This window comes from Cinclus cinclus, chromosome 7 (genome assembly GCF_963662255.1).
Source record: "Cinclus cinclus chromosome 7, bCinCin1.1, whole genome shotgun sequence".
In the NCBI taxonomy this organism is placed as follows: domain Eukaryota; kingdom Metazoa; phylum Chordata; class Aves; order Passeriformes; family Cinclidae; genus Cinclus; species Cinclus cinclus.
Genome location: NC_085052.1, coordinates 14,525,346 through 14,553,326, shown reverse-complemented (window position 1 = coordinate 14,553,326; position 27,981 = coordinate 14,525,346). Strand labels below are relative to the sequence as shown.

Genomic DNA, 27,981 nt, shown 5'->3' with positions numbered 1-27,981 from the left:
AAGCATGTGATAGATATATTGTAAGAACTGTGTGTCCTTAAGTTCACCTCATACAATCTATTTGTTTTACTAAATGGTTTTACTTTCTATTATGATCCTCTTCAGTGAAATATTTTACTTACAGTCTCATGTCATTTGTTACCTCTAATCTCAGCTGAACAAAGCCATCAGAACCAAAACAGATTTTAAAAGTAAAGCACTGAAGATTTACTCTTCTAATGCTTTAATGCAGTGTTATAATCTTCTACAAAGACCAAGAAAAATTTTGAACCTTCTCTCATTTATTTAAATTCTTAAAATTTTTCCATAAGGCATACCGAGGAATTAGAAGATTTTCTGACTTTGACAACCCACTGCTTCTCTTGAAGAACTAGGTCCCAATACCCATCAAAATCTTACAGTGCTCCTCCTTCCTACCATATTACATAAAAATGACAAGAAAACTAAGGGTTTTGTAACTGACACTGAAGTACCATGTAAGCATGGTCTGTACCTACGTTAATATATGAAACGCACTCCAAACCCAGAAAGTCATACCTGAAATCTCCCTTGTTGTTAATAACTCTTTCTGCAGGGCAGTAGGGTGCAGCTGTTTCAAGAACCACAATTTCTACTTGTTTAGTGCTATTTCCATAGGAAGTCTTGACTAGACACTCCCAATCTCCAGTTGCATCAACGTCAATACTGGATAGGATAAGTTCACTATAAAATAAAAGATTCATCATTGTATACACTTAATTATACAGATATCAATGGTTTTCTCACATTAACTTATTTTCTGAGATTTTTAATGAAAATATCAAAATGAGGTTTGGTCTATGACATCAGTGGTAGTAAGTTCTTAGCAGCACCAATTTGTATTGACTACTCAGGCTATAACACGAATCACGACCAAAAAATATCAACTATTTATCAAAGCCCACTCTCCTTTCCCCAGGTATTACAGAATATTGAGTTTGCTGCCTAACCAAATACTTGAAAGTCAGGAAGGCATTTCAAGTTGACCACACAAGCAATCCACAGAGAATGGGTTTGCCTTCAGCTGTGATTGAAGCTCCTGAGGCATTTCAACAGCAGAATCTGGCCCTCCGCTATCAGGGGTAGAACATTATTCAATTACTCCAACTCTACAGATGCCACAGACCAAAAATAATGCTAACTAACTATTAAAATGTAGTAATTTTAAGAAGGTAACACATTATATCTAAAATATACCATTGGGCTGGAAATAAATTTTACTGCAGTTTTAAACAAATTACACTTTTTGAAAGTAGTTGCGAGATGAAAAAAAAGTAGCATTTCTCTGAAATATTTACTTTGCTTTACAGAAATGGCCTGTCTTTGAATATGCCTTGTGGTTTAGACAATTAGAAATTATGTGGGAAGAAACACCGTAGGGTGAGAAAGAATGTATAAAACCTGAAGAACTGAATTAAAAGTTAATGAATTTGAGTTTGTGTTTAAAATAAAATCTTAAAGATTTTACTTACAACCTTTAGCAATTTTAGGTAGAGTCTGACATTTTGAAAGATGATTTTCTCAAGTACCTACTACAGAACTGTTATATGGGTCCTCAGAAAAGAAGTAAACCATGGTAAACAGTCTTTGGCTTAAGCTAGTTGTTTCCAAACTTTTGCACAGTTCTCTAGCTATTCCATCAAATTTATTATTCAACAGTAACTTAAAAATTTTCACATTATTTCTATTTATGGTGACTTTGAACACCAAGTGTCTATTTCATTTTTACAATGAATTCTCACATATTTTTATAGCAGGGAATACAGAAAAAGCATTACTAGCCATCCTCAGAGAGTAGCCCAGTATTTTAATGTCAAAAGAAGCAATTTTCTCTTAAGAAGTCTCAGGTGAACAGCCCAGTAGCAGCAGCCTCTCAGTTAATTCTTAATACATCTTTTTGCATTCAGGTAGAAATAGTTCAGAGAAATTAGCCAGTTTAAAAATGTTTTAAATAAATGTTGTATTGCATATGTCACAACAATCTCACATCATCTTTACAGACATTTAATAAAGATCATATTCCTAGAGCTTAAAGAAAACATGCATAAAACTTTTCCACTGGAAGAAAAGGCAGCAGGTACATTCACTTGTGGCATCAAGATGTGGAACAGAACGTATGATAGTTGTGCTGATATTTTGATCTATTTTCTAGAAAATATCTACAATCATTGTTAACAATACAAATTTGATAAAATTGGAAACCATGCTTATGTTAGGTAAATACTGTATTTGAGCTTCTTAGAAATTGTACAAGTAATCAGTATGTAGATAAACAAATATAAAGGGTACATTTTCCATTTATTTAAACTGCTGAAATATGTTCAGATGTAAATTTATTTGCTGCTTAACAGGTCTCCCATCAGTTAATGAAGTTTCCCAAACTCAGAGACAAATATTTACTGATACATCAGTCTTGTTTCTGATAGAAATGCAATATTTGAAAACTGGTGCAAATTATCTCAAAAGATGAGCAACTCCTCACATTCACATTTTAATCTTCCATTGCCCTTTCTTCAGATGGTGATAAAAAACAAGCCAGAATAGGTTTATGCAATATAATACTAGATCATGAAATTGTCTTCTGAATTGCCATCTGGCCACTGTAAATGATGCATTCATTTATATTCCTCTTGGAATATTTTGATAGTAAGCCCAATGGTGAAACTGTTCATTTACTTACCATCTGGATATGACAAATGATAAATTGATCTGATACCTCTGGAGAATTTGGGGGACTGAATTTAAAAGAAAAAAAGTATTTTAATATTTTAATACCCAAAAAAGTGGTCTACTTGTTCCTCTAGCATTTTCTCTCCTTATAATCCTTGGAGACTTTGACTTTACAGTCCCAGCAGACCAGAAGGAAAGGATGGGCCTTTCCTGGTTATAGAACTTTAAAATTTCACAAAGTTTTCTAGTAGGTCAGTTAGATATTTTAAGTCTTGGCAAAGTAACATAAGCACACGCAGAGATGCTCACTCGTAGTCAAAAGGCATTCTTGATCTCTCTTGGCAATGGCACCAAGTCCTGGTTAAAGGCAAGATCTCTCCCAGAACCTGAGAACATGGCAGGACTGATTTAGGAGCTTGACAAAAACACAGAAGAATTAAGAGAGGATGGCTCCTTTGGCTGTATTCTTTTCTTGACCATCCTATCTCACAGGATCTAATAAACATCAGGCTACAAATGCAACAATCCTGCCCCTACTATGCATCTTGCCTCAGGATGGAGTATGAGTCAACCAGCATTGCTACACCCTCTGCATTAGCAATCACATCCCACTCCTCAACAGTGTGACAGCTGCCACTCTCCATGGAAATACTGACTCCCAGCATGAGAAGAAATGGCCTCAAGTTGCAGTGGAGGGAAGGTTTAGAGTAGGTATTAGGAAAAGGGTGGTCCAGCATTGGAACAGGCTGCCCAGGAGAATTGTGGAATCACCTCCAGGAGTGTTCAAAATACCACTTGGATGCGGCACTTGGGGATATGGTTTACTGGTGAACACTTGGACATGATGATCTTGGAGGTTTTTTACAAACCTTAACAATTCTGTGATATTCTATAACGATAAAATTAAGTCAGACATTCATGAGATGGTATCAAGGCTAACTGAAGATGAAGATTGCTGCCTGATGAGAAGAGGATGACTAGCAGGCTTTTCTCAAGTTTCCTTTTGAAATTATAGTGACCTTCTCAGTAAAAACATTGGAAGGAAGAGAGAGAATATACAAAATTCTTTTTTGTACTGGGGAATTTCATGCATGGTAGAATTCCTTTTTACAAATATGATGACCGACATATTGAAAAATTAATTAAAATGTACAGCTGATGTAATTCCATGAAAAAGTTGTTACAATATTCAACGGAAGCCAGTGGCATTTGTCATTCTAGAGAGAGGAGCCATAATACAAGCGGAAGCCATAGTCATGTAATCAAGTAACCTATGACAATAGAGTTCTATTTGAGGCATAGTTTTGCATTGCTACAGCAATGCATAACTAATTAGACAATCAGAAGCAGGTCTCATTATGCAAAGTTACTCAACCATGTCCTGAAGAAGTACTATAGTGACATTTGCTGCACGCCCTAGCAGTCATTTGCATGCCAGGAAACAAGAGTAACAAATAAAGAAGAGACTTTAACACCATGTTTTGACTGGCTTTCCACAGAAGTACTTTAAAGTCTGACTTGAGTTTCTGTAAGATTTAGGAAGAACCAACTGGTCTTCCTGCAGGAAAATAAAAATTAATTACTTAAACACAGGAGACATTTAGGTTTTCTCATACTCTTCAGACAGATAAATAGCGAATGTGTTCCCACAGTTCAGGGAGAAGGTCTGCATAGCATGCCTCCAACCCATACCACCTTAAATTATTAATACTAACATGCAATTTAAAAAATGAGTGTTAGCCTCCAGAGTACAGTGCTGCTTGGAATACAGCCTTTCACAGGGGACATAAGGTTAAAACATGGAAAATGAACAGAGAATCTGTAAATCAAGGCACTTGTCTGAACTCAAATTGCTAGTCTGATCTCTCTGACAAAATTAGTTATTTACCCTTGAAAGAAACAGCTTTAGAAGGCTGATGGCCTTTGAAGTAAACTTGTGTCCAGGCAAAAGCAAGAAAAAAGGAAGATGAAAGTAGGTATTCATTTTATGTGAGATGTCTAGCAAGTATTTTCAGGTGTAATCAATTTCTCATACACAGAGGTAATGCAATACACATGATTTTTTTTCCTTTTGATTGCTATTAAAAAAAAGCTTAACTTAACATTTAATACCATCTGCAGGTACCCAAGAAATGTAATGTTCTATAACATACTTTTTTCTATAATTTATCTATCAGCTAATTTGTTCACATGCTAGAGCCATGACAAGAGTTGTGATTTAGTAACAATATATTGACAATAACGACAATATATTGAAAAAATAAAACAAAAAAACCCCAAAAACAAACAGAGGGAAAAAACCTACAACAAACCAAACAAAAACCTATTTCCAAAATAGGAAGAAAGAGCTGTATGTCAGTTAGTAAAACCATCTCACTTTATTTCCTTCATATTGCTCAAATTACTTCAACTGAAATGCAAATGCTTAAAAATACTGTTATAGGCTAATATCCATTTGTTGCCCAACAGCCAACAAACAGTGAGATGTGTTTTCTATAGGCAGATCAAAGTACCTGTAACCTACATACATGCCATTAATTTCTTCCATAAAATTGAGAAAAAAACACTGTTAATATTAGAGTGACTATACCAGAAACAACATCAAAACCCTAAACATCTCTACATCATATCACAACATCTTTGGTTGGTAGTATCAACTCATTCTCACTCGTTGTCTCTACCTGACAAGCTCAATCAGCTACTGTCCTGCACTGCAGGGCATACAGAAAGACTTTTGTATTTATCTTCAAACTCCCACAGTCTTGGAGACAATACATGCCAGTCTAGCTAGCTGAGAACATAAGTGGGGAGATAAAAAAAAAAAAAAAAAAAGATCAACAGCTCTAGAGACCCAAAACTTTCTTCTGCTGGATAAACCTTCAGTCACCTGGCAGGTCTGTGGTAGCACGGTGCCATAAAGCTATCTGAAAAGAGTACACCTGGGTCAGGGCTTATTTAAAGTACTTCATGAATCAGTTATCTGGCACTCAGCTGCTCTGTCAGTTGGTGAAAGGTTCAGGGATGCTCAGATGTGTTTCTTATTATTAATTTTGTTCTACCAGCAAGCTGACTGACTGCAGGATGGACACAACCGCAGCCTTCTGGGGAAATGCTGCTACACCTGCTGTATGCCTTTCATCTCCCCTTAAGCAGTTTGTATGCTGCAATGTTATATTCAGAGGAAGCTTTATTTCATTAGCATTACTCCTGTGAGCTGTACACCATCAGAGATTCTTAGACAAAAATAACACCAATCACACCAATAGCCACAATTGCGTAAAAAGCTTTAAAAGTAAAATATTTACCAGATGACTCAGAAGTGTTAAATCTGCTTATAACAATTCTTGATTATTTGATTACATGCCACTGGCACCAGCAAAAAGAAAACAAAAAAAAAAAAAAAAACCAACACCCAAATAATAATCACAAAACCCCCAAACAACACACAAAAGGAAACAAACCAAAACCCCCACTAAATTAATTTTACAATTTCAAATTATTTGTCAAATGCATATTACTCTGACATGATACAAATTCAGAAATTAATTATCTAATGAATACTTAATGGACTGGTTGATATATTAGGGTTAGAATACTAACCTGTTTTACTTGCCCACTTGCAAGAAATTTGGAAAGATCTAAAAAGAAGGCAAGACAGCAGTTTCCCACATAAGAACTTCAGGACCAATCTCTATTCTTTCTCAGTATTTGGTCTACCTCCTACAGTGTAAAGTTCATTTTGTAATGGCCAAGAGCCACCCTGTTATCACAACATAAACAATTAAATATAGGGGATGTTTTATCCTGCAGGGAGAAAAAAGAGAAGAGAGGAACCCTTTTCATGGCATTCCAGCATGTTAATGGGAATATATGCCCTACAATATATTCTTAATGTTGAAAAGATTGAAATATATGAAAATTTAAAAGTAATTCAGTTGTTGTTTTAGTATTTCTAGCAAGTATTTATTTGAATAAATGGTTTACTTCACCAGTATTTAGGGTGGCTTACATGGCATCAGATTCTGCATGTACGTCATAAATGCTCTGATATGCTCACATTTGGTTCACAGACATACAAGCTACTGCCTGGACACAGAGAAGATGTATAATTATACCTAACATTGATGTTGACAGGGAAAAGTACTTCAGAAAAAGCCAGCCCCGAGATGTTGACTCCAAACTGCTGCTACAGTGCAGCACGTCCCCAGCTGTGTAGCTGCAGCTGTTTGAAGGGCCACATTAAAATCATCCTGGCCTTAATAAGTCAAAGCAAAACTGTCTGAGTCTCCCTTGTGGGGGATAAAGTGTCAATTTTTGTTCTTACTACTGAACCTTTCAGTGTTGTGGCTGGATGGACCCTGTATAGCTGCTGGATATAAGCAGAGGTGGAAGTGAGAGGTCAAAACTTAGTGCAAGGCATCTTAATCTGGTCTCAACACCAAATAAAGTATTTTTTGTAGCATTCTTCAAGGACTCCATCAAAATGTTTTTATAGTTCTGACTTAATATTTTTCTGGAGTATTTTAATTCTATCAGCCAAAGCACTTTTTTTTTTTTTTGGTGAAAATACTATTTTTCAACCACGTTTCAATAAGCACTTACCTAAATTAAGCCTACAAGTTTTATGACACAGCACAACTCTTAGGTAATGCTCTATTACTTTAATGACAGAGGGTATGGTGGTTGCTGCCTTTGCTTTTCATTGTATTAGTCTCTCCACAGGCTATATTTTAAAATATTCCCCATACTGATTAGTAGTAAAACTGCCATTGACTTTTATTCAGGTAATTGAAATATTTTTAGAGAAAAGACCTAAGTTTAATTAATCTTCCAAATTAATTCACATGAAGGTACTCTTAATCTCACATAATGAAACTCTTACCCTGGGCATTTCATAATATTCGGCAATAATGTAAAATATTTTCTTCCTATCTGATATATGAGAACACTTCTGGTGAAGTAGCATATGTCAGTATCTTTTTCCAGTGCCTGAAATGAGTTGTAGACCATTGCCTACAGGGTTTTAAGTGACCTCAAAATAATACAGAAATATTGATTTACAATTTAAACTCTTATTTTGCTTCATTTGTTTCCAAACTCCTTGACAGCTAAAGGTCAAACAGGGTCAATTAGGTAAACCAAAAATATCAGCACTGAACAATTTCTGCTTATCTCCCTGGATTTCTCAGTATGACCCATAGCTGCTCATGTCCAAAATACTCACGACACAAAGTGATTATAAAATGCATTTCTGAATCAAGTTACTTGGATCTGTTCTAATCTTCTTAATCTTGTGCAATCTCCAATATTCTGCCATGATCTGGTACATATCTGAACTTTCAGTCAAGCATCCAACCTACCAACATCCTTAGCAGGGATTTTCAGACTGTTTTTCTACCTGGGCCCAGTTCAAATCAGTACTGCTTGCTTCATGTCTTTTCTGGATGCATTCCTGCCCAAACTGATACCAAAGTTCAGGGAGTAGCTGGATCATTTCATGCCTTCAGTTTCTGCCCTTCACACAGAAGTTCTGGAAGCATTTTGTTCTTTATTGCAGGAAGTGTCTGCCTGGATCTCAACCCTGCCTTGACACCACTGGTCTACTCTTGGAATCCATTTCCTTTTTCTAATCATATCTTAATCTTTGTTCTTCTAGTGAAACTCTCTCACTCAAACTCCTAATTCTTTACTAATATCTGCAGTGATAATTTCTAAGAGTTAAAAAGTATTAATTGGACTCAACCTCCTCCTGGATAACATAAATTTACGATCAAAAGTTTTAACCCACAACATTTAATTTGTATGAAATGTTTTTTGTACCTTCACTATTGTAAGTGGACCATGATTTGAAAATATTTCTTTCTTCTGCACATTTTTGAGATTTTCTCATAATCATATACCTCTCATCTCAAACATTACTATTTATTTCATTATTTATTGGCAGTGGTTACTGTCACAATGTAAAGAAGCACTTAGAGGATTAAAAAAACCTCCAGATTCTTAAGCTTTCTTTTTTTTTTTTAAATTATAAACTCCCACAAAATAAAGTGGCTTTGTCAATTGTTTTGAGAAGTCTGAGATACTTAGGACAGAGTATAATAGAAAAATGCAATTTTCAAGGGGTCAAAATTCAGTCCTAAGAGGCTGTATTTCTAGTGCAAATTTATTTACACGACAAAATTGACATCTGAAAACAACTTTTGATCCTAGTACCTGTTAGCCTAGGTTTAGTCGAGAGCATGTTGGTTTCTCCAACTGTAGCTCTCCTTTTTATGGGTTCTTAACTTTCCTCACAGTTGAATGTTTTCAGAAAGAGCACTTGTGAACTGTAATGGTCCCAGAGCAGCTATTACAGCTGTCGGGGCATAAGCACTGTTAAACACTCAACACAAGTATTTACAGAATAGAAATAAAAAGACTTGAAAATTGTCATTATATTCTTTGTGGTAAAAAAGAAACTTCTTGTAATTAAAGTATCTCTGCCACTGCAGAGTTTCTTGGTTCATAGAACTAAAATAATTTCCTTTTCTATTTTAAAATTCTAATAACTGTCCTGCTAGCTTCTCCAAACACTGAAAGGGAACAGTGGGAAAGATGCTGTGCTGCAGAGAATCCTACATGACCTTCCTTCTATGTGGCTTCAGGATCAGAATGTGTTGAGATAGAATTGCTGCTTAAACTGATATAATATTCCAGGCTAAAGAAATTAGACTGTCTTCATGGAAGCACCATTAATTCAGCTATATCCATTCACAAATGATGGGAAATTAGTCCCACATCATATGTATATTTTCATATCTGGCTATGACATTTATACATAGGCATAATGACAGAAAATTAAACACCAGCAAAATCAAGTATTATTATCATTGGCAAGAAATGATAAATGCAAGCTAGCAGCAGAATTGAAAACACCTTTCCAAGATCTCCTAGAAGGGAATACTCCTTGCCAACAAAAATGTCACAGACCGGAATACAGTTCAAAACTTTAGTTTAATTATTGTAAGAAAAATATTTATTTTAGTTTAGTCTGCTTTATCATAGGAGACAAAAAATACAAATTTGGATATTTTATCCTTCTACTGTGCCAGTTAATAAAACAGAAGGGTTTAGCATGATATTTGTGTTGTAAATCCATGTCCAGAAATATCTGGAACAACCCAATAAAATAACCACCTAAAAATGTTTGAATAAGCAGCTTTTGGAACATGACTACACCTCTTTGTTCAAAACCAGCTATAGAAATCTTTAAATTGCTAAGTAGCACAGGCCAAAGTCTGTCCTTCAGTGCAATTACAGAAAGCCACAGACAGTGGACATTTGCTTTAAAGACTAGGTATGCAAAGGAAAAATATGATACTGTAAGAACTGATTTCAAATTACCTTTATTTTTAGTCCAAATCATATACTTAACAATTGATAGCCTCAGGGAGGCACAGTCTTTCTGAAGTTTCAGTGCCTTGTACAACCCTGATTTAGCCTTAAAAACTATCACAAATTAGTGTGTAATAGCATGTAACAGGCACACTAATACATGCTATTGTAACATGTAACAAGCATGCTGTTACATATTAATTTGTCATGATAATAATTATATAAATTAGGACATAGTACACACGGTCATAAAGATGGGATTGAAATTAAGAAATGCTGAAGATAATCTTAACAGTCACAACATGGCTAATATTTTCTTATTTTCAACAATACATGTCTTTATGTTAAAAAAAGACCTCAAAATAGTACAGTTTTTAAATGTAGGTTCAAAAGTATGTTGTTAAGTTAATTCTGATCAGCACCTAGATCAAGGCAGAGGCACAACTGCTCAAGTATTAGCATTTTTGGCTGGATAAGGACTATGCTCTATGGTAAATGCAGTGTTGATGCCCTTCTATCTTATGAAGTGCCATGTATAGTGCAAATAAATGAGGGATTAAAATGTTGCATGCTTTTAAACAGCTGTTTAAGTACTTGGAGTTATATTAAAAAAATCTTTTGTCTTATTTTAACAATCTGCACCACATAACTTGGGCAAGTCAGAGTATTTTTCCAGTCTGTAACAGCAAATGTAATTAAGTATTTAAAAACATTTTTTCTCAATAGATGTACATACAGCATATTCCAGTGCATACTGCACCATCAGCATCAAGGCCACCTATTAAATGGTAAATGAGGTAGGTAGCAGATCAACCATCCTTATTAAAATATGCTATGGTACACAATGGTTTTTATTTTACAATCTGGCAAAAAAGAAGTAATGTAAGGTAAGAATCTGCCAAGCTACTTACAGCTTTTTAAAAGGGATAGCTATTTTGAGTACAATTTTAGACAACTTATTTTAGTTTATTACTATGCTTCACAAATTGCTTATACAGTGCAAAACATAATTCAGTTGAAAAACATAATGAGGTGATTAACAGCATGTCTTTTATTTTGATATAACAGAAATAGGAAGAACATGCTTTAATTTAAGTGACTCGGCAGTTATCTAATAGCTCATGCACTTGGCATTACTGTACTAATTGATCTAATAGTGCTTTTCATTGATATTAGAAGAAAGTCAGTAGCTGTGAGAATAGGTCAGATCTACGTCTCTAGATCTACAGGACTCCAAAAGGGGTCAAATAATCAGTGGGTAGATGAAATTAATAAAGCCTGTGGACAGGATTTAATTTGACTCCCTTCATAACTTCTATTTGATTGTTCAAGAAGCATTTCAGGTCAATTATATTAATAGAAAGTGTTTGAGTGAAAAGATGTTAATGATTATCCAGAGCTAATTAGCATAGCTATTTTCACTCCATCTTCTACAAAGAGAAAGGCAGAACATGCACACAGAATCAGACTCTCTTTTTGATCAATGAGGGAAACTGGCAGAGGACAAAAGGATGTGTGCAGCAACTTAGCAGCTTTTAGTGACAAACCAATACTCTGTGATGAAACCCAAAAATAAACACTGAAATTTATAACTTATTGAATAATGTTTAACAGGAAAACTGAAGCAAAACTGGAACATTACTGTCACTGCCAAATATTAGTTTTTGCTTCTTTTATATAAACCTGCTCTACTTCATTCCTCTTGCACTTTTCACATCAGCAAATGCACCTGTAGAGCTCTGTATCTCTCGAGCACACAGGCACAAAGATGGTAAAAGTCATTAAAAAATTGAGAAATATTTAATAAGAAAAAAAATGAGATTACTTCACTAAAGAATATAGGATCCAGTATATTAGAACCTACAAAACCTAATGCAAGCCTTTCCAATTAATAGTTCTTCATAAGTCCATCACTCAGACTTCTAGATGGTGTCATGAAGAAGCAGCTTGGCTGTAAGTCACTCTGATATGCCGCTGAAGCTTTGCTTGTTTTCTTGTTTTTCCATGTTTTGTCTCATGGTTTACTGTGTAAGAAACTGTTTTCATCTGTTTCAAACCTACATCTGATCAAATCTTGTTACTAAGACACAAAAAGTACCATTTAGAACCACAGCCAAACACAGCCATGAAAAATCTCTACCTCTGTACTCAGGCTCAAGCAAGCAAGCGAACTGCTCCAAATTAAGTAACTCCTGATGAACGTTTTAATGAGGCTTGTTGCAAGTGTGGAACCTGTTCCCCTTGCCTGCAAGCCTGACCATTACAAGAGGTTTGTGTTACCGTGTAATCAAGCAGCAGTCATGAATGATGCTGTCCTCCACGAAGATGCCGCTCTCTTCATCGGTTTCCATCAGGCGCCCCGCGTGGTACCAATGCACTTGGGTGGTGTTGTCCACGTAAGTTGCAGTACACTGAAAAGGCAAGCGGTCTCCATGGAAAACCACTTGTCTTTGTGATGGGATCAGCTCGAAGAGAGGAAGTTCCAGAGGTCCAGCTGCAGGGAAAGCAAAGCAAAAATCACAATTAATTCCTCTTTTACGATTATTGTGAACTAGTTATATACAATTCTAGCTTCTTAGCTCTTCATGTGAAAATGCTAACATTGTGAACTAATTATATACAATTCTAGCTTCTTAGCTCTTCATGTGAAAATGCTAACATAAGAGATAAGACCACTAACTACCCACCCCAGTCTGTTCATGTTGTGAGTTCTAGAGATCACATTTTTTTCACTGGTGTAAACCCAGATAAATACAGGATTACCAGAATATCTACAGAAAATGAGTTTTGTGAAACAGGTCACAGACTGGTTGAGGTTGGAGGGGATCTTTTGAGATGCTCCAACCCAGCCCCCTTCTCAAGGCAGGATGCTTTACTATACAAGTGTACAGAATTAAAAAGTAAGTCTTCCAGTTAGAAAAAAAAAATACAGCTATTAATATTGGCTCAGTTAACATTTATAAGACCACTTCATTGTCAGTAAAGTCCACTGTGCTCCAGAAATAAAAACTTACTGTCTAGAGAGCCTGAACTACTTAACATGCCTGGGATTTGGATAATAACAAGACTGATAATAGTCAAACTTTCCCCTTAAGTTCAACTGTCCCCTTAACTTTTCATTTCCCATTCCTTCTGCTTATCCCACAAGTTATTTCTACTCTCTAGATAATTGCTTAACACTAAATATTTATCTAAGTAGCACTTTTTATCTATTTAAAGATGAATACTTTTGACCATATTTTAAAAATTAACTGTATCACTCAAAGCTCTCACCCAGAAACAGCCCAGTAATGAGAATACTGCACATTCTAAGCAGGCTATTACAAAAACTCATAATCACAAACCAAAATGCCTAAACACAATTTAAAAAAAACAATTGCAAATTTGGAAGGAAGTGCATTTTTGGCCCTGATGAAAGTCTGTTATTTCATAGATTTGAGAGTGATTGAAGGTTATTTTCCTCAATCCTAAAGTCTCCCTAGAGATTGCATCTGTAGACAGTAGATGTTTTCTTCTCTTTTTATCTCAAAACTACCTTAAGACAACATCTGCAAAATTAATGCTATTTCTTTTAATTCTTAACAGAATATTGAAAAGGAGAATTTTAGGAAAAAATAGAAGTTCTGCATCTAACAAAGATGATAATCTTCTTTGGGATAATAAGGGATAAAGGAGAACCTTAATTATTTTTTTTCCTGATATATCTCTTCTTAAGCAGAAAAAAATTACTACCACTGATACTTTGATATGATTGCACAAAATTCTAATTGTAATGAAAATACTAAAGACTCACAAACATGACTGACAAACAGATTACCATGAACATCCTGCACAACAATTCCTACAACACAGCCTTTTCCCCTCAGGCTTCAACACCAAAACAATTCACTGAGCCTGGGTCACTTTTTAAACTCACTCTGCAATCTCACCTTGGACTAAACGCCTACTGTCTTGCACCTTGGTTATTATTCTACTTTGATGAGCAAAGAGAATTATAAAGCTAGATCTTATCCCTTATTTTCCTTCTGTTTTCATTTAAAGGCCTCTCATCATTAATATAAATCTATTTTACAGAGCCATCAGCTGAAAGGTCGCCCTTCCACCATTTGCACCACTACTAACTCTCTCAAACATCTATTTTTCTGACAAGTACCTTTTTTTTTTTTTTTTCCATTTAACTGCTCACCATTTTATCTTCCTTAAACTTGCTCCTCAAAATCCTCCATTGCCCATAACAGATACAAATAAACTTGGCCATGCCCATCCAGGTAGCAAGCCATGACCACTGGTTTTACAGCTGCTAAAATTCGTGGACAGTCAACAGTGCTTTTCCTCTTATTCAGCATTCCACCCTAACACACTTCTTTATGTCATTCAGGTGCTCTCTTTAGACAACTCTTAAATTGTGAGAAGTTGCACTTACAAATCCAGCTTTGGGCCCTTATTGAGTATTTAAGTGTTAAATAGTACATTCATCTCCTGCTTTGAGTAAACAGTGAGAGGGATCACTTCTATTTTTATACAAAGAAGAATGCTGGCCAGCACAGCAGGCAAGATTGGTACAAGTGAATATTATATATACTATGTATATATGAATATATATAGTGCTACTGCTGTTTGGGAGAAGCACACAGAGGATTAAGGGACTAGATGCCCTCTACTGAAATGTTTTAAGTCTGCTTTGACTATAAAGTGCAGCCTTCAGAAAGCCCTCCTTACCTGTGTGCCCATCCTGTAATTTGCCTTTTGACTGTACCTGTTTTATGGAGACAATGATGCTCTACTAAAAATTCCTTGAAGCATATGTAGTATTTTTATATGACCTTTGGTTTCAAATTAAGAGAAGAGAAGGTAAACCAGATTAATGCCTCATTCCTAATAGCTTCAGCCTTGGTCTCAGTCATTTATATTAAATATTTTTAACTAGCAGATGGAGAGCATCTCTCTCTCCCTGCCCCCCCCCCCCCCCCCCCCCCAAAGTTGTAATTTTTGTGCTGCACTATGAAGTCAGTGATGGAATATAAGGAAATATATGAAATGCAAATTTAGCCAAAAATTAATGAAATTACTACCAAAATGTAGAAAAATTAAGCGTACTGTGACAAGTACAGCCACAATAAATACTACTCACAGAAGCAAAATATTTCTTACTAACATAGCAGTTTTTAACTGAGGATGTTGTATCTGGTCAAATGGCTTTGGTCATGCAGTGAGTGACACATTGTGTCATGAGACTATAAAGTAGGAAGAACATGAACTAGAGTATCAGTATCTTTAAGTCAAGTTAAATAACTTGCTGAGCATATGGATGAAGTGTAACATTATCACTCTGAATTTAATATCTGTCTTGAGTGTTGGTGTCTAAGGCTCTCCCATAACCCCTTCTGTTCTTCAGCCTTGGGGATCACCAAATCCAGAAATGCAGTGGGAATGAGTTGTTCTCTGCAAGTTTTTTCAATTAATGATCAGAAGTGAACAAAAACTTTTCTTTACTTCAGCATGTCCAAAAATGATCAGTCCTATCAACAGTGTATTCATGTTCTTTTTCTTTTTAAGTGCCAACAAAGATGCAAAACAAATTAAACGTACCATTATGCTAGGATATCCTCCTGACCAACTTTGAAAACGTACCTATTAGGGTTGGCCAAATTGACAACACTGAAAACTCATTTTCAAACTGAAAATAATAAAATTTCTATGGATTATGGCATTGGCAGACCATGGAAGGCAAACATAACTTCTGGAAAACATCTGCTTTTAATCTCTGTGATGTTCACATAAAAATATTAATACCAGAGCTAATATTCAGTTGTTTTCCAGGGATAGTAATGATTTAAATGAATTAGGCTGGTTCTGTAACCATTACTCATGCAGAAGTTCCAGTTGACTTCTGTGACACAGCTCACAGTTATGAGGATTAATCTCACCAACAAGAGTTTCAGAACTAGGACCAATACCCTTTTATCCCAAATGGCTGTAAAACTGTTGTAGAGTCACTTCAGCATCATCTGGAAATACTTATTTTAAATCCATAATCCAACAATTTTTCAAATTCAGAATAAAAATAAAAGTATTTATTAATGCTGTACAAACATTTCCAAGCTTGACTTTGAGAATAAAGAAGTAAGAAATCCTGAAAGTATTTGGAATGATTTTGGCACTGATTTGACAGCACTTTAAGTATAATAGCTCTGGCAAGCATAGCCCTATACAAGTGAATTTTTTTTCTTTGATTATATGTGTAATAAAGATTAAATTGGGATTACTAAAACTGTATATAATCACTGATGCTATTATTTATGTGTGTATGTGCATGTATGGCAGCCACATAATAGCCTCATAAAATTAAAATGCTTACTATTGTGTGTTCAGAAGGGAGGGTGTAATTTACAGGGATTTTATTTACTTTTTACATACCTGAAAAATATTCCAAGGTGCTCCTTCCAAGACAATCCACTCGAGCTTGGAGCCAGCACCCCTATCTGCAAATGAGAGGTGTGACTCCTCTCTAGGCATTCAGATCAAGAGCTGATGGAGTGTTTTACAGTCTTTACCTGTCTTGTCTCACCAGTCAGCACTAAACCATGATTGCAGCAGAGCACCACAGGAATCACTGATTGCAGCATAAATCTAAAGGTCTAACCCATCATTACAGTAATTACATATTTTTCATTATCTTTCACTTCTCAGCAGAAAAGGGTTTTGTTGACTGAAGGCCAGACTCTCAATGCCATCTAGTCTTGTATTACAGATTAGACCTAGACTAGAATACTGAGGACATATAGAGAAGGAACTAGGTTACACAAAACCCACTGAAGTAAGATTAACATTGTGTCCTTTTCAAATAAAGTACAGCCCTACATATTTGAAAACATGCAGTGTCCCGAGATGTTGAAAAAGAAAATATAAATTATTTTAAAAACAATTAGCAAAAATAAAAAATAGCAAGGTGCACTGAAGCTCTACGGAAATGGCCCAATGCATATGCCCTTGACATATTTATAAAAGCATTTGTCTCACACACATGTACACACATGATGTATTTCCTGGTTTTTCCTTACAATCCAGTTCCATATTACCAAAGTACCATACTACCATCTTTACACAATATTCACTTCCAGTGAGTGTACACTACCATCTTCTGGGGGATGACCAAAAGCAAACCTGTAAACACAAAACCTGGACCATGCAACAGATTTGTCTGAACACACAGAAAGTCATTAACCAACATGAGCAGCACAAAGAAACTCTCCTACCTCCAGCCACCTTTGTTGCATTTCCTGCTGCACAACTTTAACCTGGGCAGCCCTCAGCTCTACAGCTCAGCAGCTACTTAGTGCATAAACCCGTCCTACAGCAGCACCTTCTGCTGTTCAGTCTACCAGAAACAGTTTTCTGCTATACTTTTTCTGGTCCTCATTTACTGGCTTTGTTTGCTATCAACATTTTTCACACAACCAGAGCAAGAAAGTCCACAGGTTACTCCAGGCTGCCCACTCATCAGTTGAGCACTACAGCGCTCATGTCTCAGGACAGACCTTTGACTTCAGTTAATTGGTAGAAAATTCAGTTTGCTACAGTGCACCACAAGCTTCTGGGACAGAAAAAAAAAAAAGCCAGAGGTTGGCATTTTGCTTCTTGTTAATCACTTAATTTATTGTATTGCCAATGGGCTTTTTATTTGAACTGAGCGTGCCTACAGAGTACAGCACGTCCTGCTGACAAAAGTGTGAGTTAGAGCTCTAATATTTGTATACAGTCTCAGTGGGAAAGAAATATGCATGGAAAGCACAGTGGGAGAAAGCTGGAAGTGAGGACAAAGCAAAGGAACCAATCCAAGAAAAAGGAGAGATGAAAATGAGGAAAAACAAATTAAAAAACATTAGTTAAAAATCTGAATTGCTGACAGTGCAAATTATATCTGATAATATTTACCAAATGGAATTGGAGAAAAGAGCATGATCTGAATTGCTCCAACAGCCAGCTCTGCTGGCTTCCAAAAAGGGAGCTCTCCCAAAAAGGGAGGCACCAGCACACCAAAGCCAGTTTCTGCCTTGCAAAAGCTGCTGGCAGTAACGAAACGTTTGGTGTAGAAGGTCACAGACCACACCATGTGCCAAGGAAGTCAAGAATGAATACAGAACTGAGGCCAAGCTTCAGTTTTAATAAAAGTTGTACCTGGCTCCAATTTCAACATCATATCAAGAAAATACAGATGCCAACATGTATTAAACACAGCAGAATTAGGTAAGTTTCTTGGGCTTAGGACAAGAAAGCTAAAATAATATTCAAATACTTTTCTCATCACTGATTTCTTTTCTATCAAATAAAACTGCAGCAACTTTTCAATTTTTTATTTTCCAATTGTCCCAGAACTCTACTTCAGAAGCTGGGGAGCATTTGATTACTTGCGATACTCTGAAACCTGATGACCATGACATATTGACAGTTATGGTACTGGAAGATTCATCAACACAAATTTCCTCATGGCACCAGTCAGAAACCCAGTGTTAGAAAGCTAATTCTGATTACTCAAATTACCCTTATGGCAAGTGGCTGGCTCATGGCTATGCATACTCATTACAGCTTGCAGTTAACAAAAATGGCTGAGCAGTAAAGGTAATGCACCCAGCTCTACAAAATCACAGAATGGTTTGGGTTGGAACAGACCTTTACATGTCACCTTGTCCAACTGCTCCTGGAATGAGCAGGGATGTTTGCTCCCCAGGTTTGCTCAGAGTCCCATCCAACTTGACCCTGAATGTTTCTAGGAGTGCTACATCCACCACGTCCCTCGGTAGCCTGTTGCCAGTCTCACCACCCCATTGCAAAAAAACTTCTTCCTTATATTTAATGTAAATAGATCCTCTTCTAGTTTAAAACCATGACTCCTAATTCTATTGCTACAGGTTCTACTATAAAGTCTGTCCCCATTTTTCTTATAAACACTCTCTGGGTACTGGAAGGATGCACTGAGGTCTTGAAGCCTTTACCTCTGCAGCTGAGCAACCACAACTCCCTCAGCCTTTCCTCACAGGAAAGATATTTCATGTCTCCAATCATCTTAGTGGCTCTCCTCTGCATCCACTCCAATAGGTCCAACAGGTATAATCAAATATACTGATTAGCTTTATCTAACTGGGAAGTGCAGTGGTAGCACTCATCTTTGCAAAACTTTTTTTATCTTCAAACCATAACTGAACACTCAGATCACAGAAAGATGGTGGCAGGAAAGTCCCAAGAGTGTCAGTAATCGCCCCTAATTGCCCAGAGTCCAGTAGGCTGCATGAGTTCTCATCTATGTCAGAATGTTTTTTTTTTAAAAAAAAAAGTTCATAAAAGAAATGCTGAACGAGTGACAGTTCTGTTGAAGTATTAAAGTTTTCCATTCCAAACTCCTTTCAACTCAGCTGACAGTGTCAGATGCTCGCAACAGCCATTTTCATACAAAATTAAAGAAAGTGCTATAAAAATGTGAAATGCCACTATGGTATGCTCCACTTAATTAAAAGAGAGATTGTTAGGATGGAAGCTTCGTAGAGAATTTTCCTATGATAACAACTAAGATCAGTTACAGCAAACACTAATAAGCGTTGTCATTGGACAACCTATTAACATAGGTTTGTTAAAAAGCTCATGTAATTTTATCCAGAAGTCACCTGTATAAAATTTAACCCTAGTGTTTTAAAGTTTGCATTACCATAATAAATAAAGAATATATTTTCAGAGATACTCAATGGGTTGTAGTCAAGGCTGTCTGTTTTAACACTGTTTTGTTCATGAGCAACTGGATTTTGAATATGGCCATTTAAGAGTTCAAGGGCAGAAGTTTGAAGTTTAAAGAGGCCTCATTTCACTGCTATTCTCCCTCCACCTTGGTTAAACCTTCCTTCAGCAATTTTGCATGATTTTTGGAACAGTAGTCAAAGACAACGTAGAAAATAAGATACAAGTGTACCTTAAAAATCTCTAATGCAGCATATAAGAGTAAGCCATGGAGAAAAAAAAAAATCAGCTGGGTACATTTCCAGCATCTAAATCAGCAAGATTTCAGGGATGAAAATTTCTGTTGAACTGGATTTTCATGAGTGAGCATAGATGCAAGAAATATGTTGTAGTAAAATTTCATCCTCAAATGAGCATTTTAATATTTCTGCTATTTCACATTTATAAGATTTAACTGTTATTAATTTTATGCCCCTTATCTTTCATCAGTGTTCCAAAGTGCCACTAAAAATATTAGATAATGATGTATAATATTACATTTAGGGCAACATAGTCCTCGTCCCCTCATTTTGAGACTGATCATATTAGATGAGAAATCTAGAATTCGGAGGCAAAAAGTTAAAGCATTTTTCATTTCATACTATCAAATTATAGTATGGAAATCAACTTTGATACAGAAATGGCCACTTAGCTCTGACATAAAATGAATTTACTCCATCCACCTTTGAAAGAGCCAAATATACAGTTATATTATCTGACTTATATACATTCTGTTATCATAGATATTTTCTCACTAAAGAAAATCCTGAGTTGCTAACATTGTAAAACAAAAGAAATTGGAAGATGATTTAAATATTGCTAATTGTATCACTATCCGTACCTTGCAAAACCTAATCCTGTTAAATTTTAACATAATTAAACCTACTCATGTGATTAGGCACTTCCTGCAGAATTTAGAACTGAAGTCTTGATCTTGCACATTCTGGAAGACAATGATGCTCTGCATAAATGCAGCAAGCTATCTGTGGACTGCCAAGAAACTGCAGGACTGAAATCTAAATCTGGATAATTCATCCATCATTCTTCCTGCTTGAGGTTTTGAGTTTAGTCAGTCACTGCATACTCAAAACCCCCCACAGCTCAATATTTACATTGCGCTAATGTGGTAAGAATGACTTGTAAATTAAGAGAGAAATGGTTGAAACAATAATCTCAAACCTGTCACTAAGTTTAAGCAAGTAATAAATGAGACAAAAAATATGTTTTGTGTACACTGAGAAAAATAAATGGAGAAAAAATACTCCTTGTTAATTTTAAGTCAGTTTTTTTCTTGCAATATAGTTTACATTGAAAAGGAAAAGCAATCTATGTGCATATATATATATATATATATATATTTCTAAGACTTGAGTGACCATGTAGATATTTAATTTTTGGCACCACATGAAAAAAGGAATTTCAAATCTCTCTTAACCAATATCCCTAACACAAGACAGTTGACAATATTCTTAAAAATTGACACAGATCAAGGCTGAATGTATTCAGCTGATTTCAGCTTAAATTTAAATGTTGAAAAAGTTCTTCAAGACAAAATTCCCAAGTATCTGGTTTTTTTCCCTTTTCAGCATTTTAAAAGTGTGTATTTCTTTCCAAGTTCTTACTACTGGACAGTGGATACTAATTTACTCTGCTAGGAATGATGGGGAAACAATGTGCAATTACATCAGGTAAAATTATAAAGACATCTCAACAAATATAACATCTAAAACAACACAATCTCATCATTGTTGAGAAAGCATTTAAAGCCACACTGTGTTTTAAGAATCTATGTCAAGGAAAAAGAAAACTGCAGCAAGAAAATGAAAGCACTTCATAGAGGAAATATAGAAAACAAAATCCCCAATGGTGTTACTGTAATTGATTTAAAATGTCTTTAATTTTTTTTTTTTTTAATTTTAGGTAAGATTGCAAAAAAAAGAAAAAAAAAAACAGCCTATAAAATAGGCTAGGGAGCAACATGTGGCCAGAGAGAAATATACCCTAATGTTCTCCTGATAATTAAGCATGAGAAATATAGATTTGAAAATGTGCCAATAGATGGGTAACCATGAAAGTACTTCCTACCTCTCCAAGAAATTGAATCTTAAAATGGTCAAGAAATCTCTAAGAACACGAGGATGCATAAAGAATATAAGTGTGTTTTCTTATTTTTTTTTTTTTGTGTTTTTTTGCACAAGTTTCAGTGTGAACAGGCACAGAGTATCAGAGCAAAAAGTGCCTACATTTTAGCCTGACTCTGCTCCTTTGGGGGAACAGATACTCTGATTCTCAGTGAAGTGTGGCAAACTATGAAAGACAAGGTGCTGGTTAAGTACAAACAATTCCCTAACAACTTTATCTCCTCCCTTCCAATAAATTATTCACATTTTCCATGAAACATTTAAAGAATTGTATTGCAGAATACAGAAGTCAGAAAAGGATTTCTCTCTTTGATTTTTATTCCTCCCTTTGAAGTGTCCCTCCTAAGTAGGAAGTCTATCATACCCCAAACCCCACATTTCAATAATATTTTATGAGTCAGAACTTGCTAATTTCACTCATGAGTTAACACTTTAAACTCAGGTAGTTTACAGAATTCAGGGACTGAGTAATAATTCAAACACTTTTGGACACTCACAACTTGTAGCTATTATCTTCTTTTCTCATCTCTATTTTCAGTAGGATGGATTTTTATTCTACTGCAGTGTTAACACTTTTCTCAGTAGACAGCCCCCTAAGGCATGGCAGAAGCCTCTCCACGCAGATCCTACACAGACAAAACTCCAGTTCTATTCTGAGTGCTCAATCCCTGCCATTCCCAGCGAAAGTCTGAATTGACTGTGAAAGCTTTTACTGAATTATTGACCAACCCAAAGAATTTCTCACTAAAAGTTTGATGTAAACACTTAAAATTCTATGGATCACAACCAACAGGTGCACCACCCATGGACAGAACACACATTCTGGTATAATATACTGTCAAAATAATTTACTGTAATAACTGCTCTGTGAAACACCCTACAGTTGATTTTCACAAATGTGAAGCACACCGAGCAAGAGAATTCAAGTCAAGCTTCTGGGTACTGAAGCTCTTGGTAGTCCACCTCTGAAAAGCAGGTTCCTGTGAGCATTTATGGTAGATGAGATGGCACCTAACACCAGATGCTCTCTCACCCATGCTAATACAAGAAAGGGAAATGACTCAGCAGAGATATTTGTCTTGTAATTTGCTGCTACTTTGTGCTTCACAAGTTCTATTTCTACCATATTTTCCCCTGAGACTGCCTCTTCAATGAATGTATCTAACATTTGTGCTTTTAAGTATTTCCTCTACCTTTGAAGTTTCTTCGCTGAGGATGGTATACGGAGAATATGTATTAATACTAGCTTTGCTAATTGTCTCTATTTGCTGGTTGCAATTGTTGCAGCAGCATGGGTTTTTCAGAGACGTGCAGAGTACAGGTGAAGAAATGATGCTCTTAGGACATCTTGTAACTCTTGTCCTACAGTCCTGTGTTGAAGCAGCTCAACACGGAAAGAGATTTTCTCCCATTCAATTCAACACAGATAATAATGAAGTGGGAAACAAAAACATTCAGTGCAGAAGCACGATAAAGAGAGAAGAAATAAATTTGTTTCTTCCAAGGACAAGACCTGTGCATAGCTTTACATCAACAAAAAGGGCAAACACAGTTTTTGGGGATTACCTTTAGCCAGCATCTCATATGGGGTCAGATGCAAAGAGCTCTGCTAACATGGCCTGAGAGCCACCCTGGACTGGTTAAGGGTGCTTGATGGGGCTTTCTGGCAGACTGCCTCCCAGCACAGCTCAGAAAGAAAAGGGACAGCCACAGGAAAGAAAAGGGACAGCCACAGGAAAGAAAAGGGACAGCCACAGGAAAGAAAAGGGACAGCCACAGGAAAGAAAAGGGACAGCCACAGGAAAGAAAAGGGACAGCCACAGGAAAGAAAAGGGACAGCCACAGGAAAGAAAAGGGACAGCCACAGGAAAGAAAAGGGACAGCCACAGGAAAGAAAAGGGACAGCCACAGGAAAGAAAAGGGACAGCCACAGGAAAGAAAAGGGACAGCCACAGGAAAGGTATGCAGCAGAACGAGCTTGCCTGAAAGTGCTGTGATGTGAACATACGCACAGCAAACCACCTGGTAGAGCAGAGCAAAATCATTTGGAAGCAATGTAGACTCCTCCCTGTGGTTAGGTTTCTTAGACCTAAGAGGAGGCTACCTCTAGTTCTTTGAACCTGTCTGCTTTACAGGTTCATGTAACCATATGGTGACCAAGATTAGAACGGTAAACCACAGAAATCTGAAAAGCTACTGACACCAAAACGGAACAAAACTTATTTACTAACTGCATGAAAAAAATGCATAGTGATAGAGAATAAAAGTGTAATTTATTATGTATTAATGCAATAAACTCTAAGCAAAAAACCCCAGATTTTTCAATATCCTTTTGTACTTTCTTTTCAAGCAATTTCCTTTTTTAATTAACAGAAGGGAATAAAATTTTCTGAATTACTTATTTATAAACATCAATAGAGCATATATGTATTCAAAACCCAAGATTTTAATTTGTGGGAGATCTATATGAGGAACAGCATTCTGTCTCAGGAGAATTAGACAATTTTCTTTGTGGTATAAATAAATAAATAAATAAACAAACAAATAAATGTCTTAAGGCACCATAAAATTATTTTTATACTTTGACCTTTAAAATATTTAATAAATATTTTCAGCATTTTAGTCAAAATGTTTATCGAAATATTATTGATATTTTGTCAACTACTTTCTAACATTTAAATAAAATCTAACTGGGGGAAAAAAGAAAGTCAGCACTTTTCCAAACATCTGTTTTGATGAATCAACATTTTCTAGCAGAAAAGCACTCCATCATAGCTACGTGTCAATTGTAATCCGCAGAGCAACTGAATTCTACTTCTTCCTGCTGTTCAGTAACATCAATACAGTTTTGAGACTGAGAAACTAAATTCTAACATCATATTCATCAGCATAAATAATCAAAACCCAGCTTTAAGAGCAATCTTTCATAACCCCCTTAAGACAAAAACTCATACAGGTCTTTCCTGGGTGAAGAATTTGGCCTAGAGAATCCATCTCTGCTGATGATGTGAGCCAGGGAAAATCACAGATTCCTATCAGACCTCAGGTGGAATTTATAGCACTCGTATTCAGGAAAATGTAATTTTCCTCCTGGAAACCGAGTAACTTGTATTTGGAGTCATGGAGAAAGAGTAACAAGCCAATTTCATAACCATTTTTCAAAAAGATACTCTGTCCATACCATCATGAATCCATCATAGTTCCTCATCATTAAGGCAGAAGACAAGAGCAAAACCATATTTTGTCATTGAACTAGCTTTTCAGCCTTATTTTCAATATTGTGAAGAATTGTTTTATAACCAAACATTTCTGATAGCTGGAGAATTTTGTTAAAGAAGATTTCAGTAGCTCTTAGAAGCTGTTAGTGAAATATGCAAGCAGAGCCCTGGGAATTCTAAAACTGTGCAGTTAGTTAGCTCCTAAAAACCCCTAAAGCAGGTTTTTAACTGTTTCCAAAAGGCAACTTTCTTCTTTGGCTATCATGACTAAGTAGATGCATGAGAAAGACTTGCCAGGAAGAAATTCAAAAAATTATTTTTTTCCTCACATCAACAGATAAAATAAATCTAAAAAGCTGATGGCAAACTGCTCCTTGTAGCTATTCAGAACCCACATACTCTTGACTTTTTGGTTCATTCTCCAACTGTCCTGCAAAACTCTCCACTCATTTCTTTCCTATTTTTATTTTCTTTCCCTTTCATTCTTGTTTTATTTTTTTGCTCATCTTGTGACTCTGAAATCTCATAAAGTCTTTTAGCATGTAGAAGGAGGAGCATTAACTATAAATGAAAATGTCTCACAGTATGGATGACATTCACATGAAGGAGCTTTTAATTTTAAAAATAATCATTTCTTTAGATATGTTCAATTTGGTCAGTTCTGTGCATATTTCAACACATTATTTATAAATCATTCTCAATAGCTATTATTATTTTGGTGCCAGACAGCCTTCTATTATGCCTAAGCTCAAATTAACTTATTGAAAATGAAATTGCTAAATGTTCTGGGCGCTGTGAGCTATCCAGCAGATACTCTGAGCACCATGAAATACCTGGCAGATATTACAGAACTGGTGGAAGGCTCAGCAATTATAATCACTGTAGAACTCTCTGTGGATATTGGAAGCAATGTCAAGCTACTGGCACTCATTACAACCCTTGTCAAATGTTCTGTGGGGATTGTAAATACGAGTGAGAACTAGATGGGCATAATAAATTCTGTATCAAAGGTCTGATAGGGAGTCCTATTAGGAATTAAATTATGAAATTCTTAGAAATTGCTTTCATTTCCCTCTGTAGAATTCAGTGATTTGTATTTACTTGTTACCTGGAAATACCAATTAACAGTCCTTAATCACTCTTCTGATCATTCCAGCACTTTTAGAAAAAGTACTTTTCCTGCTGGGAAATGGATCTCTATGACAATGCCCATGCTGGCTCTCTATAAAATGGGAGCTTGATCTTTGACAAGTATTGCAGAATTTCAAATGTTTGCTAACACAGGCTACTGGAAATGTCTCTGCCTTTTTCTCAAGAGCTCATTCCATATTTGCCTCTGGACACCTATCTGTGTTTCCTTAACAATTCACCTGATGGACCATCTGTAGGTGGTATTCTTTCACATCTCTTGCAACTTATAAACATATATATTTGTTGTTAAAGTGCTCTATTCTATCTGTTGTTAATTCTGTATATATCATTCCAGTCAACTTCTGATCTCCCTCTGCTATGAAGATGTTTGTGACACATCATTTGTCTTTTGGTTATTAGGAAAGACACCGGACTCCACTTTTGTTTGCAAAAGACATTAGCAAAGACACAATCTCAGCAATTTTCTGTCATTCAAACATGTCAAAGATTCAAAGATTCTGAAATTAATCAATTATGTGTGAAATTAGACTTTTGATTCTGGAACCCACCAGCATCATTTCACACAATCTTTTCTCTGCATTAGGATACTTTTAAAAATCTCTGGTTTAATCTGCTCATTGCTAGACAATGCGCAGTGTGAAATGAGTTTTCTTATTCATACATAATTTTTTTGCTTTCTCTCTCACATCGTATTTATCATATTATTATGGTGGAAAATATAGAAAAAAACCAATTTCACTTCTAGATCTCCAAAACCAGAATTCACCTAACTGAAGCTCCCTGTAAGAATTCTATTCAACCCCCAGAAGCGGTGCTAAAATGTACAGTTACAGGTTGAAAAAAAATAAAAAATACAAGAATTAAATATGACATTACTATCATCACACTGTCAGATACATAACTTGAAAGAAACATTATATAAACTCCTGCAGGGATCCTAAGTTTCATGAAGAATACAATTTAGAACTAGCACCACAGTTAAATGTTTTGTGTCATAATTGCATATTACTGAATTCAGAACAGTGTTCTTGAGATATGCAATAAGAAATTTCTATATTTTCTGTTCTCTTTCATTCTTAGGTGTATCTTCTTTGTCACATACCTGTCATGTTTTTGTTTTTTGCATAATTTCTGGGTTTTTTTGATATTTTCTCAGGATTCCACTTCAATTTGTAATGCTCAATGAGAGTACAACTCACCACATATCAGCTGGTTTTCCTTGAGGTTATAAAGTGACAGCCCATGTAAAGCACTGGGGTAAGCACAAGCTGTTTCCTCTGCTATTCGGACTGAAGCATTTCTGGCCCATTGCAGGACCCATTTTAGGTTACAGTCACAAATCAGTGAATCGGTGCTGAAATGTCTGCAAGGGCAAAGAATGAGCACAGTTGGTACACGTGAAGTTTCCACGAACGCACTTTCTTCTGCTACATTCAAACTAATTCCAAAGAGATTTCTAGATAAATGCATAACTATGGATGCAGGAATACAAAGATAGTCTGAGACAACCAATACATGTTGTCCCACTTCTAATTACTTTTGTAACATTATGCAAAAAATTCTGGGTTTGGTTCCAGAACAGCATCAAAGACTCCTGAAATAATTTTGAGTCTGTGTTACTGCAGAAAATCATACAATAACAT

At 35.9% G+C, this 27,981-nt stretch overlaps 1 protein-coding gene across 1 annotated transcript in view; it reads right to left on the bottom strand.

Annotated features, from left to right (window-relative positions):
- Positions 1-27,981, bottom strand: part of LOC134045959 (adhesion G protein-coupled receptor A3-like) — a 251,076-nt gene that overhangs the window by 115,590 nt on the left and 107,505 nt on the right. The window contains exons 6-8 of the mRNA XM_062496118.1: positions 27,538-27,701; positions 12,343-12,556; positions 538-702 (exon numbers count right to left, since the gene is read on the bottom strand). Of these exons, the coding sequence (XP_062352102.1) occupies positions 538-702; positions 12,343-12,556; positions 27,538-27,701 (543 nt within the window). The remainder of the gene's footprint in view (positions 1-537; positions 703-12,342; positions 12,557-27,537; positions 27,702-27,981) is intronic.